Below are 15902 nucleotides of genomic sequence, written 5' to 3' on the forward strand. Positions count from 1 at the left end.
ATGACGCTGGACGATAAGGTGGTGGCCCATGTGGTGGCTGGCGAAAGAAGGTACGCCCCGGGGAGTTCGAACGGGGGTGGGAGGGTGGAATCGAATTCGTCGGGGACGCTAATGCTCGATACCCTACGGCCACCGTCGAACCGTAAAATGTAATTGAAACCACCGTCAGTTGTAAAAAAAAGGGGGTGTGAGAGGAAGAAAGGAAGAATCCTTGGAATTTAAAAATCTCGACGAACCAGCGTATTTTTCAATGTGTGGAGGAGGAGGTGGTGGCAGAAACGGTGTAACTCGATATCCAGTGCTTGGGTATCGGATTATCGGAGTGGTCGCGTTGAAACTTCGACAACGAAATTAATAAGAAGAACCAAATTCTCTAAGGTTCAATTTTCTGGTATGCCCTTTGGGCAAAAATTGGATTCCTCGGGCTCCTACTTGTTCCACACCAGTTATTCCGATATGTTACTCTATGTATCGACCCGCAATAACGTTTTCCCCGTGTAAGAGAAAAAGGCAAATTCCTCCGACGAACCTTTTGTTATAAAGTGAAACGGTATCAGAAGACACACTTTCTGATGTGAGTAACTTTCTTTTTTCTATCTAGATGCGTAGAAGTCATGTGAAGGTCAACTTTGTTTTTTTAAACGAAATTCTGTATTTGTTAATGCACTGTTTGATGCTACTCGTCATTCCTTAGATAAAGTACCAAATCACTTATGGCGAATTAGGGCATTACAAAATATACGATTCCATTTAAAAATCCATAGTTGACCTTCATATGACGTCTACGCGTGTGGATAGAAAAAAGTTGCTGGCATCGGGAAGTGTGCCCCTTGATACCATTTAACTTTTGTCCGAAACATTTTTTAATATCGTCAACAGTTTCGGAGATATTCGAATAGGTCGATTTAAATGGGACGTGTGTCGGAAAATACAGTCGGGGAACAGGAAAAGGGACATTCATCCACGACACAATGTACACACACGAAGACCGAATAAATTGACTTTTTTCACTCGTTGCCGCGTCGGCGTGAAATCGATGGAAAGAAATTACTGGCCCGATAAAATCCTGATGATGTCAGGTGGCGCCAACCAGCGTTTACTTGCTCAGCTCTCGTCGCAAGAAGAACGGGGACGGTGACCAAACATGTTTGATCTACGAAGATTGCCTTGCACTCAGAGCGCGCGCGTATCAATCGCGATTGACAAACGGACGTTCGAGTAAATAAATAAATTCTCTGTACGAAGACTTTCTTATGGCACCGATGCGAGTGGATTACGACGAACAAACGATTCAACGATTAATCTCGTAGACGGTAATAACACTAATCTCCGCGGATCCTTCGCTAACCAAAATGACGCCACCGTCGTTGCTTGCATATACCCGGGGAACAGTTTAAAACTTTCAAAAGAAGAACGAGTAAATAGAACTGGTACGTGTTAGAATTCCGTGGGAACGATACGATCTGCACGGTTAAAAGAGAGACGCATTGAAATTTCCCGTTCGTACCTGGAATATCATCGTCGGGGATGGAAATTTTATCTCGTACTGGCGTTTCTGGACGGTTTTATTTATTTAATGACCCGGCCGTGTAGGATCTAATTAAATAGCTCGCTTTTACCAGGCGAAACGACCGTTTGGCTTTCGGGGCAAATATTAATCAACCGGGCGGGGGATATTCCCCGGGTTTCCGCTAACGACTAATGGACAATTGAAAAGCGACGCTGGAATATATAATATTGCAAAATACACGGTCGTTATCTATGATACTACCCCCCCCCCCCATCCTCCCCGGGTTTCGCTATATGTATATTTACGAGTTCACCAGGACCACTCCCCCATACGGGTGGCGGAGAAGAGAGAGGTGCACACGGTCCAGAAAGTTTGATTTTTGGCAACCGGGGGGAACCGCCTTCGCCCACGTACAGCGTTTATTTCCTTCCCCTTTCAGTGCCTCCTGGCACTTTTCCCTGCCAACGTCCAACTTCGTTCGACCACATATGTGCAGGATGTTCCCTATTCCACGAATAGGTAGACACATTGCATCTGTCTCGTAACACCCGAGGGATGTACGGTCGGATATCGGAGTTGGGGGAGGGGGGGGGGTCGAGGAATTTATAGATTGCGCTACGTAGCGATACAAGAAAAAAGACAAGGAATCGTTGCTGTTGAACTTAATGAAACTTCCAGGACCTTGACTGCTTGTATTCCGGAGACTCTGGCCACCACGTGTATATTTTCGACGATTTATAATTTAGAAATGAAATAAAGCACGTCTGGCTACATACGGTCTTCTTCACTGTGGCAGCCAACGTGTTAATGAGTCAGGTGGGGTTGGTCATCGAATATCTTAACATAACTCTTCCCAGAAGATAGATTGTCTACTTGATTTAGGCCTAAAATACACTAATCTCGTTTAAAATGTAAAAACTATTCTTACAGACGACCTATGAATCATTTATTCGCGTAATTAGAAGCATCAATTGCTTTCCACACTTTCTCGCCACTGACACCTGAATGCAGAGATAGGCTATGTTCGAAATTCTCGACGAACACGATTTAATCGTCGTGTGTGAGGGGGGGGGGCTCTTAATCGCTTATTCCCCGAAATCGTCAGTTTTTCCTGGCACCTTTCCCTGTCGAATCGAACCGTTCAATTGGAACCGATGACCCTTTCTCTATCCCCCTATGTCGAGAACTATCCGACCAGACACGAGACAACGTGACAAAGCCCTAGAATCCCGACTCGACTTTGTCCCGAACGTCGAATATTCCGTCGGGATTGAATGGCCGTCGATGGTTATCGGGTCCAGACCGTGGACTAGTAGATTTTCGCGACGAACCGCGAACCAGCTGGCGACCAGAGGCAAAATGAACGGATGATGACCCCCCCGATACTTTTCGATATCGAGCTTCGTGTATGGACGGGAGGAGGGCATCGATCCTCTCGAGGTTCGCATACCAATCAGGACAGAAAGGCGAGCCTTAGCACTAGGAAAACTATAATTAAGCAACAGGTTGCGGGTAGCTTCTTCGCGAGGAATTTATGAGGACCCCTCGATGCGAGACTCCAGCAGCACACACCAGGGTTCTTTTTTTATTGAATCCAGCGTTACTCGTTCGTCGTGGTGGGGAGGATGTACGGTGGCGCGACGCCGTTTTACGTCGACGTTGATCGACCGATGGCAGACCGCGATTAATCGCAAGAATCTGGCGGGTTGTGATCAATTACGCGAAAAGAGTTCCACCGTTTGCCAACCGGCTGTAGGTGACTTTAACGTCGTTCCTACGGGACGATTTTCGTGACCTTATTTCGCCCGAAGATTAAAAGACAGACAGAGAGAGAGAGAGAGAGAGAGAGAGAGAGAGAGAGAGAGAGAGAGAGAGAGAGAGAATCGGTAAATGTTAATGGAACAAAATTGAAATGGGAGCGCCGGGTCTTCTTAATTTCTTCTTCATCTCTGACACTTGCCAGGGAATTTTCAATGTAGATCTGGGCCGAGAGGGAAATTAACCAGTCCCTTATGTCTATGTAAGTTCACCAGAAATAATAGAACACAGGATATTCCAGAAAACGTCAATGGACCTGTTGTTACGTTAAGGATCGTTCGGACTAAGGACGTGGATATCATCGTCTGCGTGTACTATAGACCGTAATAATGCATCTCGTGGATGCTTCATAACCTCTTGAACGTGTGCCGTAGAGAGCGCAGGATGCTTAACCGGAATACATACTCAGTGATCATTTGTGGGACCAATTCCAGGGAACTAGCGAACACGTGGTACTTCCATCTTGGAAATATGGTTGGGAGCCATAAACAGGGAGTAACGCAGTTAACAGTCAGGGAACGTGGCTCTCGGTGGTCAATCAAATTTGCATCCCAATGTCTTTGGTAATTCGTCCCCAAGACACCGTACCGCGATGTACATACATATACTTCCAATTACAGGAATCGTTGACGTGCGATCATCGGATATCATTGGAGTGTAAACCAGAATCCGTGTTATACACGGCCAATTTGCGTATCACGTTGATGCATTGTGACCCTACCACCCCCCCTTCTCCCATCACAGATGCAACCGAATTGGAACGAGACAGGTGGGAGGGCTCGCGTTCGAGGTTGTTACCGCGAAATCGTTCCTCCTTCTTCGAGTCGCGGGCGGCCCTAAGCAACGGCAGGGCATAACGATCAGGAACCGTGGGGAGGGGGAATCCATGGAACCGTGGAAATCGTCGATCCTCTGTGGAATCGGAGGCTTCGCCTATTCTTGGCCAACGATTCGCCGGCCCCAATTTCGCATCGATGGAAACGACTGGTGGGAGACTCGAAGGAAAGAAGGGCTTGGCGGCGAAGAAAAAGCGGGAGGAGGGGGGGAGGCGAGGCTGATCCACCGAGAAGAGGTCCTCTCAATCTGCAGTCGATTTTCTCGTGCACCGACCCAATTTCGAGGCTGGTGCGGGCAATTTAACCCGCGCGTCCGCTTCTCTTCCGTCCATATCGTCCCTCACCGGAACCGCCGTGCTTCTTTTCCGTTTTTTGCTTTTTTGCGACGCGGAATACCGGTCGAAAGTGATTTTAAAAGCTCCGCAAGAACGGCGGCCGGCCCGCTGAGATGCTGTACACCGACTAACCACCTTGTAGCCTAAATGCCACGGGGATTTGTAAACAGGGATTGATACAGAAGAATTTCTTCTGTATCAATTCAATTATGAATGAGAATGGAGACTCTTCTTTATGTCGATGTATATACTTCCATATCAAAATGTACTTCATCACGAGACAGCCGAGCTGAAAATGATGTGTCGCCATATCAAACAGGCTGTGACAGCTATCTTGTTTTTTCGTTGTAGCATTGGGTAGATAACGTTGGAGGGGAAGTGGGGTTTGGGATATTTACAAAACAGCTTTTCAGGAGATGTTCACGGGGTAGATTCATTTAGGATTCTCCAACAGGCTCCGAACGCAGTCTCTATTCCCGTGGTTACGGTTATTGTTGTTTCGCGGCCATGCATCTGTTCTTTGTTCCTGGAATGGTCGTGTGTGCCCCTCCCCGAATGCTTGCTTGCATTCATAATTCGTCGGTAATTCAGAAAATCGCTCGATCTAAAATGTATCCCCCACCCCCTTACCGACCATATTCAATTGGCTGTGCCAGTGCGCGTAACTTCCTCGCGATTTCAGTGACACTCGTATATGGCGGGTACTGTATACATATATTCGCGAGGCAAGGCGAGAGGCAGTTTCTACCAGGCTCCCAGTGAATTACCATATTCCACTCGAGACGGTTGTACGTGTTCACCCCGGGACACCACCGGGGTTTTGGCCCAGATTCTCTGCTCCGTCGACTTAATAAACAGAGCCTTTAGCGGCACGCGTAGCCCCCGCACGCCCCCCTTTTCCCCCGATTAAATCCGGTTATCTTTTATGAGATTTCTGGCCCGTCAAGGGCTGCCCGCCCCGTCTCGTGAACCCTCCTCTCCTCTTTATCATTGGCAGGTTAAAGCGGGACGAGGGAACAGGCGAGAGAGGAAGAGAGAGAGAGAGAGAGAGGGGGGGGAGGAGGGAGAGAACAAAATTATAAACGAACGAGATAAACTCAAGGCCGGCTATTTGTTCCGGAAGTAAGGAAACATATTCCTGTTCAGGAGATAAATATAACCGGCTGAATAGTATTAGCATAATCCACTCCGTCTACAGATCCAGGACCCCGGGGCATCGTCAAAAGCTGCATCTTCTGTCTTAATAAGCTCTCCCGTATCCGTGTCGTGTATTAAAATCGTTCTACACCCCGGGTATTACGTTTTCTACCGGAAACTCGTGCCAGTCGAATGACGGCCTCTTATGTTCACCTGGTGTTCAGAGAGGGATATTATTAATTGTTGGAGGAGTCGCTTTGTCGTACAATGTAATGCGATAACCTCTACAGGCACCTCTCGATGAAGTTGTACCAGGATAAAACTTTACGTCTCGACCACTATCAACTCATTGCGGTTGTGTGTCTACTGTCAGCCATCAGATTATCCACGTCTGAGAAAAATATGGCCGGAAAGGATTCTTTTTAACCATACCTAATCAGATTTTTACGGTTAGTAGAACAAGTAGCTCGTGTAGACGTTTTCATCATCCTTAGGAATTAAGTGCCCAATATTTAATCTGTTCTGTTTCACATGGTTGTCTGTCCTACACTGAATATACAAGTTGAAGTGTCATATTTTCATATCACGTCCGATTGCATGTTCTCAACGGAGCACAACTTTTCAGGGTGAGGGGGCATGTTGATGTGCCGGCGGTTGCTGCTGATCGCAGCCGCGATCACGGCCTCTATCGAGGCTGGCTCCGCTAGTTACCATCCGGGAATATCGTCGGACTACTCGGGGTTTCCTGGTCTCGCGGTCTATTCGGGCCTGACATCGTCCGGGTCCCCGTCGAGCTCCGTCACCACGTCCGCAACGAGTTTGGAGAATGTTGCTGTTTGCAGGTAGAAACACAACTCCCCAAAAACAACTTTCCAATCTTAACCAAATACCATCATACATCTTCCAATCGCTTTCAAACTCCTATACCGAAAAGCTTGAATATCGTCTAATTTCTAATTACTGACAATATTATGTCCATCAACGGGTGCTCTATCGAGAACACCGGTTCAAATAACGGTCGAAAGTAGTTTTCGACATTTCCCAAACTTTGGTCCACGTGTGTTTGTTTGTATCCATAGTATAGAGATAATACATATGTATATCGGGTCCCGTGGAGTTCGAAAGGATATTGTACGTTTTATTTGCATTCCATTTGCAGACCATCCGAGTACCTATGCGGCACCGGAAACTGCGTCGCTCAGGACAAATACTGCGACGGCGAGAATGACTGCGGCGACAAGTCCGACGAGCCCAGATATTGCACCCGTGAGTCCATCTCGACTAACACATATTGTTCAGCCCTCCGTCCCCATCACGTCCGAATTTAAATTTGCCTCGAGAAATCAAGTTCGAATTTACGGATGAGTTCGCGTGACATAGAGCACATACGGCGCTTGTAACATCCGGAATATGTGTCCGGTGTGCAAATAACAGGAACGATTCCTGCAAGATCTGGTCAAGTTGAAATAACTTTCACTGTCGGTCACAATAGATCTCATGTTGGTCGACAATACGTGATTGATTGTGCACGATGGCAGAGATAGGTAGAGTTGACGAGGGATTTGTACGTGGCTTTTCAGCGTGCAACAGAACCCTGTACGGCGATGTGGGCCGGACCTACAGAGTGGAGGTCCGTAGGCCAAGGGAGGATCGACTGCCATTCTTGTGCCATCTCAACTTCACTGCTGCCGGGTCGGATCTCGGAGACCTAGTTCAGGTGGGGGAACAAGAAAGGACCGACGACGATCCTGTTGGAAACTAAATAACCCGACTCCCTTCGCCAATGGAAGAAGACTTTCACAAGCCAAACATGACTCTACCAGTCTGGAATGATACATTCCCTTTTTTGTTATCCGTCCGTCTAGGACACATTGATCCCTGTTCTCGCGAAGGTATCTCACATCCCTCGAGATCGTTTCTGTAAGTTTGTTTATTTCGATATCTTCATCCCTTTCAGCTTATTTACTCTCGCTTCCCGCGCGATGATTAATCAGTTTTATCGAGTCGCTGCGGGCATTCTTCGCCGAGAAAACACAACTTTTTTTCACCCCAACAAGCCCCCGACGTTCCTTTCTGCCAACGAAGTTGCTCCATTCTGTTTTTTTTTTTACCCCAGCTCTTCCCGCCTTTAATCATTCCAACCAGGCCAATAATCTTGTTCTCAACTTCTTTCATATAGTGCCTTTTACGTAGTCTTCTTAACTCCCTCGGTATCTCGAATGATTATAATGGTATGCTACTATTTATTACTCCCCCCCCCCCCCCCCTCCCGCCCCAAGAACTCTTCTTCCAACTCTGTTGATCATCGTGTACTCAACAATTATCGTACACACTGTACTAAACTCCTCGATCGGGGCGTTGGTGGAAATCTGTCGATAACAATATTAACGCGTATATTCTTTACACAGTTGACCTTTGATACTTTCACTGTGGGTCGTTTTATATCGTTCACCTCGGAGGGATGTCCGGACGGGTACATGACCATTCGCGAGGAGGGTCGTCCGGCCACCGGCGGGCAATGGTGCGGAAGCGCGTGGGGCTACACCGTCTACTACAGCGAAACGCCTTCCATAAATTTGACATTGTACCTTCTACGACTCTCTGAACAGGTAAGAAAAAGAGTGTCTTTTATTGCATGACCAGCAACCACGGATAAATACGGTAAATCATCGATGAGTGTTCGGAAGCTTCTCGGCACTGATTATCAAATGTTGCATGAACTAATCGCCATATGCAGCTGAAACACATATAATTGGCTTCAGAATTTCAAGCTATCGAACACTCATCGATGATTCACTGTACCCGACACTTCATCGAACACCATTCTTTGCTTGAACAACACAGGGGAACGGGTACAATTTCGACTTCAAAATGTCGTACAAGTTCCTGCGACGCAGCGAGGCGCATCTCCGTTATGGGAACAGCAGTATGTCCACGTGGCGAGGCGAGCTGGTGAACGGCACGTATTGCGATCGTGTGCTGACCAAGTGCGACACACGAGCCTGCCGGCTCCAATCGCCGAATTATCCGGGTGTATATCCGCGAAATGTCACCTGTTATTACCGGGTCGAGCAGAATCGTGCGCCGCCCGGTCATCGGGCGTTGCTGGCTGTTAGTCAGAGGAACAGTCATAAGATACACATTAAGGACCAGCTCGTGAAGTACGACAGAAGCCAAAGGATATTAAGGTACGATAAACGCGTCGTTGTATCCATGGACGGCCTGTGTGGTTTCTCTTCTAGCCATTGGCTGGGCTGCTGCCCTACCCCGTAGAGACTGACTACTTTAGGGATTGTTTTCATCGTTCAGAGTGTGGGATCAGTGCAACGTGGTGCAGGATTATCTGACTGTCTACGACGGGGGTTCCACGTCCGACAAAGTGTTGGTCAGACTCTGCGGCGGTGATGCAGTCCCAGACATCGTCAGCAGCCATAATACAATGCTCTTGGAGTTTCACACGTCGCCGTATGACAATCCGTTCCATCCCGTTCCGTTGTCGTTCCTGCCGGGATTCGAATTGGAGGTTCAGGTAAATCTCCCTCGTATAAGGAATTACCAGGAGTCTTGATGTCCAATCAATCGCCCAGCCACCGTTTCATTAAGCCAGTCGTTACGTATTTCTATAGGTACTGTTCGTGGACGAGAAGTCCCGTAGTTTCGTGAAGGAGAACAACAACTGCGACTTTTATATATCCAGTGAGGACAGCTCGTCGGGTGTACTGGAGAATCCGAAGCACTCGTTGCCGCCGAATACGACCTGCCGGTATCACTTCCAGGGTAAGCCGCACGAGATCGTCTGGTTGTCGTTCGTCAAGTATTACGCGGCGAGCGCCGAGGCCTCTGCTAGCATCGACGTTGCGTCCGATTGCAACGCGACGCTTCTAATATGGGACGGCGACCACACGTTGGACAAGGGAATTCCTGTTCAAAAGGTACCGTTCCACTTGCAACGTTCGCTTCATAGTTAGCTGTTCAGCCTTCGGTAGCCTGGAAAGAAGCAAACAGAACCAGAATAGATTCATTTTCGTGCACAGAACATCACGCTGTTGGGTCAGTTCTGCAAGGACGACACTCCCAGACTTTGTGATCACAGCCTGCTGCGAAACGGCAGCCGTCACACGAGGCCCTGCAGTCTCGCGGAGAGCTACGTGTCGACCAGCCGGGATCTCACATTGGAGCACATTCTTCGTCAAGGGAGTGCGCTTTACCCGATAAGCTTTGTACTGCGATACGAGTTCGTGCACGAGGCGGTCTCCTGTAATCACGTCTATGGTTCCGCGTCAGCTTCATCCACGTCTTCCATATCCTCTTTATCCTCCTCCTCCTCCTCCTCCTCCTCCTCGTCGTCCGCCTCGCTCTCTAGGATCGGTAGGTTCGCGTCGCCGAAAAGTGTGTTCTTCTATGGACGCGGTGGTGCGCAGAACGTTAGCTGTGTATATCGTTTCGAGGCCGAGCCCGATCACAGGATAGAACTGACCGTGACTAGGGCATCGTTCGGGAACAAAGGATGTTCCTCCTATGTTGATCCATTGGTGAACCGATGGACATGCGATCGACGTTTATCCGACACCGCTCGTTTCGGCACCGCGGAGCTCGTTGTCGCCGAGTATCCGTGGCAGGGAGTGGAACTGGTACGTGTCCACACATTTGGTAACATTTCAATTTACTAAGACGTAAACGTAAGCTAACATTAGGTAGAAAATCATTTTGTGTTACTATTCGATCCCCGATGGCTTAGGTACGCGACTGCCTGTGCTCAAATGTGACTGAAAAGATCATCCTGAGGACGCTAACATCGAACACGGTCGAAGTTCGATTCACGGTGAGCCTGATGAACGTTACTCAGGATTACAGGGATTTCTTCTTCGAGGGCGAGTATCGTTTCGTCCCGTTGAGTGCCGAGACGAGTGAGCAAGGCTGCTCGACGAAGCTCGAAGAACGACGATTGCGCGGTACCAGCGGTGAAATCTCTCTCAGAAGTCCCCTGCCGCGTGTCATTCCCGGTGTGGCTGCCGTTGAGGAGATTCTTACCAACACGGAAGATCTGACAGCGACTCAATGCGTGAACGAGCCATGGCTGATCGAGCCAGAGGACGTGCGAATCAATTTTCTCTATCTGAGAACCGCGGGGTACAGCATCACCCTGGACAACGTCGAGGATTGCACCACGTTGAATCGTATCGTTGTTTACTCGGCATCGAATACCAAGGATCGTAGTGTTATTTGTCCAGAGGGGGGTGTCGACACCGCTAGAACAGTTGACTTCTTCTCCGGTGGGTGGAATTATAGCGCGGTGAACGCCAGCGTGGCGATGGCTCAGCATTCCAGGAGTTTCGTCGTGGAATTCCTGCAGAGGGAGCCCGGTTTCTATGCTGTCACGTGGATGGCGATCTCGAAACGATCACCAAGTCCAAGCACTGGCCCGAATGTATTCACGATATTGCCCCAAGAGGAATGTCCATACAGGTTAGACAAACTTCGAAGTGAATTATACTATACAGTTAGTATTAATCATTTTGTAGACGTATAGATGCTAGAGCCAATCGTTGACGCTATCTTCTGCTCTTGTAATCAACGGATTTTACGTTGGACTAACGTTTTACACTGTCCCTTTTCAGATGTCCCGAAATCCAGGCCTGCATAAGCTCAGTTCTCTGGTGCGACGGCATTCGGCACTGTCCTTCAGGGTTTGACGAGGAGGAAGCCAACTGTTCGTACCGTTTCGGCGTGACGTTACTCTATGTGGCGGTGGGCGCCGGTGCCCTAGGAATATTCCTGATCCTTCTACTCGCAACTGGCTGCCTCAAGTATTGCCTCTACCGTCATAAAGCTCGCAAGAAAAAGAAGAACGTCGCTCTGAACGTGAACCATCTCCATGTGAATCACACCCATCACAATAACGGGCTAACCGGGAGTCGACTGAGCGGACGGTATAACCTCGCCACGCCACAGGAGATGTATCTAGAGAATTACGGGAAGGACAGTATTTGTTGACAATACGCCATCGCCGATATCGAGACCACTGTGTGAATAATGCAAGATTTTTTAAAATTACGCCTACCTCGCTCTGGCCTCTGGATCCCCCCAAGAGAAAAGGAAAAAGTGGGATGACAAAAGCTGTCCTTTGGCGCGGAACGCGCGGTTAACAACATACGCAATAATCGTATTAAAATTCTGTAGACCAATTTCTCGAAGGCATTTGACGAACGGGTTCCGAGTCGTTTCCAAGTGTCAACGATAGATCTACGCCTCGGTTCGAAACCACATCGTGTTCCCATTCTCCCGAACCGCGCGAAATACAATGTTAAATGGAGTGTGTCCGTTTGGAAAATTGGACTCTGAGAACTTTTAAATTTTGCTTAAATCGACGTACTCATGGCGGACGAGGTTCGAACGTTCAGGTTTTACAGTGTTTTTTAAACGTCACACTACGGACATTCGCAAGTTTCGGGACGCCTGTCGAGAGAGGTTATATTAAGCGGGGGGTAGATCGAATCGATGTGAAACTGTTCGAAACACACGTGTAAATGGTTTTCGACGATGAAACCGCGGTATCACAGTAGCTTTAGAAACACACGTTTTAGGGTTAAAGCGGTGAAGAGGAAAGGTTCAAACCACAACAAAACATAAAAGCCAAATAAAAGGGAGAAGAGAACAAGGAATCAAGGAACAAACAACTGCAAGTATATGCTTTTTAAGGAAAAAAAAACGAAATAGCAATCGTAATTTTCATCGAGAGAGAGAGAGAGAGAAGGGAAGAATTTTTATCACGGTCGGTTGCCGAAAAACAAACGAGTGCCACAAACGTCCACGACGAGAGAGACGCAGAAAACAGAGTTCGCCAGGAGGATGGTGGGGGAAACAAAACGCCTATGATGTTAGGGCACAAAGGTACACAATTGATTAAAATCGTATTAGAACGTTGGGGAGGATACGCAAAACTACTGTGATTCATACTTGAAACGAGATGAAAGAAACCATCTGATATCACGTATCATGAAAATATGTAAAAAAAAAAAAGAAGACCGAAAAATGATTTTGATCGACGTTTGTCACTTTTAAAAGTCCATTTTACTCTATAATTTTATAATTGCCATGTCTGAACGACGATAGTCAGACACAACTTATCCTAAGGAATTATTGTACGACCAAAGATCAACCACGCCCGTTATCATCGACCCTCCGGATCCATCGTAGCATCTTAATTGATCGGTATAATCTGCGTCGATCCGTCGATAATTCCATCGTTTTTTGTAAGACACGCAGCCACTAGAATCGTTAACGCGGGAGCGTAGCGACGTGTAACGGAGTCGCCATTACGCACCTGTAATGACGATCGAAAAAAGATAAGAACGATTACAAGGAGATGAAGGTTTAATTTTAAATCCTAAGAGTAACTGAAAATTTCATAACAGTGTCAACGGTATTTTGAATAACATTATTTTCAAAGTGTCCCAAGAAAAGAATGTTTCTACGTATGTTGACGGTCTGACAGTTCACTTCGGAACTAAAGAAAACCCTACGGAACTGTGACAACAGCCCGGACGTCAGGTACCCTATGCTCCTGCATTAACTATGAACCTTACCTATCCAGATTTCATAAGTGCATAACGTTATCGAAGATGATATAACATATAGTTAAAAAAATCACACATGTAACCTAGGTTTGATATTGATGCGCGAGGCTTGTGACTGGGACATAGAGATCGATGTATAGTTGGTTATCGTTTAAACGAGCGCGAATACGAGACGCATGAAAGAGCAGACAGAAGAAACGACGAAAAAAAAAACAAATGCATAACATTGTAACCCCTGTTACGGAAAGTGTTAAAACCTATTAAAAAGCCGTCGTTTCACGCGCGCGAACACACGGAGGACACATGTACGAAGAGACGATTCACACGTCATACATTTAACATACTACATTACATAAATACATACCACCCACACGTATGGTAACAAAGCGCGTATAAACTTACGTCTGTATGCTGTGATAGAAGTAAGCGTATCAACAATCGGAAATAAATTTCTCGCGTGAATGTGCGCTTTCAGTCGTATATACCCCCTGCATCCTGTAATTCAAGCTAATTATAGATCGTTTGATTCCCTTTCCAAAGTATATTCGTATGTTCTATCGATCGAATTGAGATACATCACCGCAGTTTGTGTGATCAAACATCCTGAAATATGAATACTGCTAAAAATGCATGGTATATTGTTGTGTGCCCTTTGTGATTATAAACGATGATAGTTCCGGAATTCGTTCGAACTAAAATTGTCAAAAGACTGAATTCACAAAATTCAAACGTCGTACCTTTTAACGTACTTGAAATTTCTATTCTATTCTATTCTATTCTATTCTATTCTATTCATATTTGAAACACAACGTACCAGGCTCTCAAAGTTATATTCTCATTTTTTATCTTCGTTTCTAGTGTGAATCGAGAGAAATGAAAAGCGTGTTTCTTTCCATATGGGTCACATTTTATTTCCCCTCTTCGTTGGCCTTCTGGACTAACGAGCACATTCAGCAGTTTTTCAGACCTTCAGTCTTATTTACACTGCCTTAATATCCGACCGGTCTCAAGGAGGATGTTCTTTTAAAGCCTCGCGTTGGCCAGCTACCTATGCATATCTCTGCACGAATGAAACGTTCAATGTGGGTCAGTAGTTCTAGCAGCAACTTATTCGTGTTCATTGAAACGTTTTCTTTAACTCTGTGTTGCGCTTCTTCTGTTTGGATCCTCAATTACGTCTGAAATCTTAAAAATTTTATTTCATACCCATTTGAAGTTTCGTTTTGTTTTTCTTAATTTGTTAGTTGTTTAATTTTGTGAAAATAATTATCGTTTGAAAAGACTTCGCAGTTGCTCGTTGCTCCCTGACGATGAGTACAAGAAACATGTTCAGAATAATTGTGGTTCCATCATCAATCAAATAGAAGCGACGATAGAAGCTCATGAAAATACAATAGGAAGGAAATGGTGGAATCCTAAATAAACGACAATCGCAATGCTATAGTCCCAAGTGCTTACTCATGGAAATAGAATATGGATGGTGGTCACTGGAAAGCGCCTATCCTTGGTGCATCCATATTCCAGTTGTAATTTAAATTCATCAATCGAATCTCTTGGATCCATGGTATCTGCTGTATCTTCAGAATTTCGTTAATTTCGAACATAGAAATACACTCCTGGTTCAGTTTATGAATATTAATGTTTAACACCAGGCATGTAAGTTCCTCACTCTGAAGATTTACGTATTTTATCATTATTTATTGGTCTTTTTTATTATATTTTACGTATTTCATGAACCAAATAGTCAAATAAAAAGGGAAACTACCCTTTGGTATGTGCTATCCTAAACTAGGGTACCGAACGCTGTACGCGGTTTTTCGAGAATACTCGTGCAAACTTATTGATCGTTGAGTTTCTTTGAATCGGTATTATGCATTAGCAATTACCGATTTTGACATTTTTTTATCAATATTTCACATTTTTATATACACACATAATGCGAAGTGATCAAACGAACTGGCAGCCATCTACGGCAAAATATTTAAGCTGTTAGGCAATTAGGATTCCATCTTGTTAAAAAATTGCATTACTACGTATTTTTTAACAGAATGAGAAATGTTTCAAGAAGACCCATGGCGCCATATTTGACAAAACGCCCAAGTTATTAGCCAATTAATACCATACGCTTGTCGCTGGACGACATTACGATGGTTTGAGGCGTTCGTTATATTTACGGAATTAAATGTGAACACAAACATGTGACGAATTAAAACGAGAAAATGTAGATAATGGAAGAAAAAGTACGTCCAGTAATCAATGTGAAAAAGTTTATTAACAAATGTTTTTATATTACAACAATGACAAATTAATGCCAGACTGTGTTCAGTAAATAGATTTGAATCTTGACAAGAAGTGTACACATTGATTATGTCGATTCGAACATACCAATTCCCAAAAGTAAATTCCTTCGGGAAAAATGTAACGCCAATACGGGCGAGTTTTTCGACGGGAAGGTCCTAAGGAGATAAGTCTCCGCGTTCGTTTTTACGTCCGGGTTATGCGACACATTTACGTCTTCCAAACTCATCTCCTCGGCAAGTTTAGTGAAGTCCCATAACTTAATCGTAGAGTCTAACGATCCTGCGAATACGACGATTGAACTAAAAATTGTTATTATTATTCTACTTAGGAGATATGATCTTACAAAATCAGTACTAACCTGAGACCAGTATATTTCCGTCCCTGCTGA

General features: G+C 45.7%; 2 protein-coding genes across 3 annotated transcripts in view; one reads left to right on the top strand and one right to left on the bottom strand.

The window, feature by feature from the left end:
- The first annotated feature begins 6272 nt into the window (after positions 1 to 6272).
- On the top strand, positions 6273 to 11717 carry LOC107193848. The gene is made up of 10 exons (XM_015583364.1): positions 6273 to 6453; positions 6762 to 6902; positions 7217 to 7353; positions 8045 to 8245; positions 8481 to 8824; positions 8946 to 9165; positions 9263 to 9568; positions 9671 to 10267; positions 10375 to 11102; positions 11255 to 11717. Exons 1-10 carry the CDS (start codon positions 6273 to 6275, stop codon positions 11628 to 11630), a joined length of 3231 nt encoding a protein of 1076 aa, XP_015438850.1. The 3' UTR covers positions 11631 to 11717.
- Positions 11718 to 15547: 3830 nt separating this feature from the next.
- LOC107193813 (transcription initiation factor TFIID subunit 5) overlaps positions 15548 to 15902 on the bottom strand; it is a 2897-nt gene continuing 2542 nt past the window's right edge. Inside the window, exons 10-11 of one of the 2 annotated variants that reach the window (XM_015583320.1) lie at positions 15873 to 15902; positions 15709 to 15813 (exon numbers count right to left, since the gene is read on the bottom strand). The exon at positions 15873 to 15902 is cut by the window's right edge and continues 183 nt beyond it. In XM_015583320.1, the coding sequence (XP_015438806.1) occupies positions 15772 to 15813; positions 15873 to 15902 (72 nt within the window). In that variant the 3' untranslated portion in view covers positions 15709 to 15771. The other variant, XM_015583319.1, reaches the window with a different exon arrangement.

The sequence above is a fragment of the Dufourea novaeangliae genome, unplaced genomic scaffold (genome assembly GCF_001272555.1).
Source record: "Dufourea novaeangliae isolate 0120121106 unplaced genomic scaffold, ASM127255v1 scaffold30, whole genome shotgun sequence".
NCBI classification, from domain to species: Eukaryota; Metazoa; Arthropoda; class Insecta; order Hymenoptera; family Halictidae; genus Dufourea; species Dufourea novaeangliae.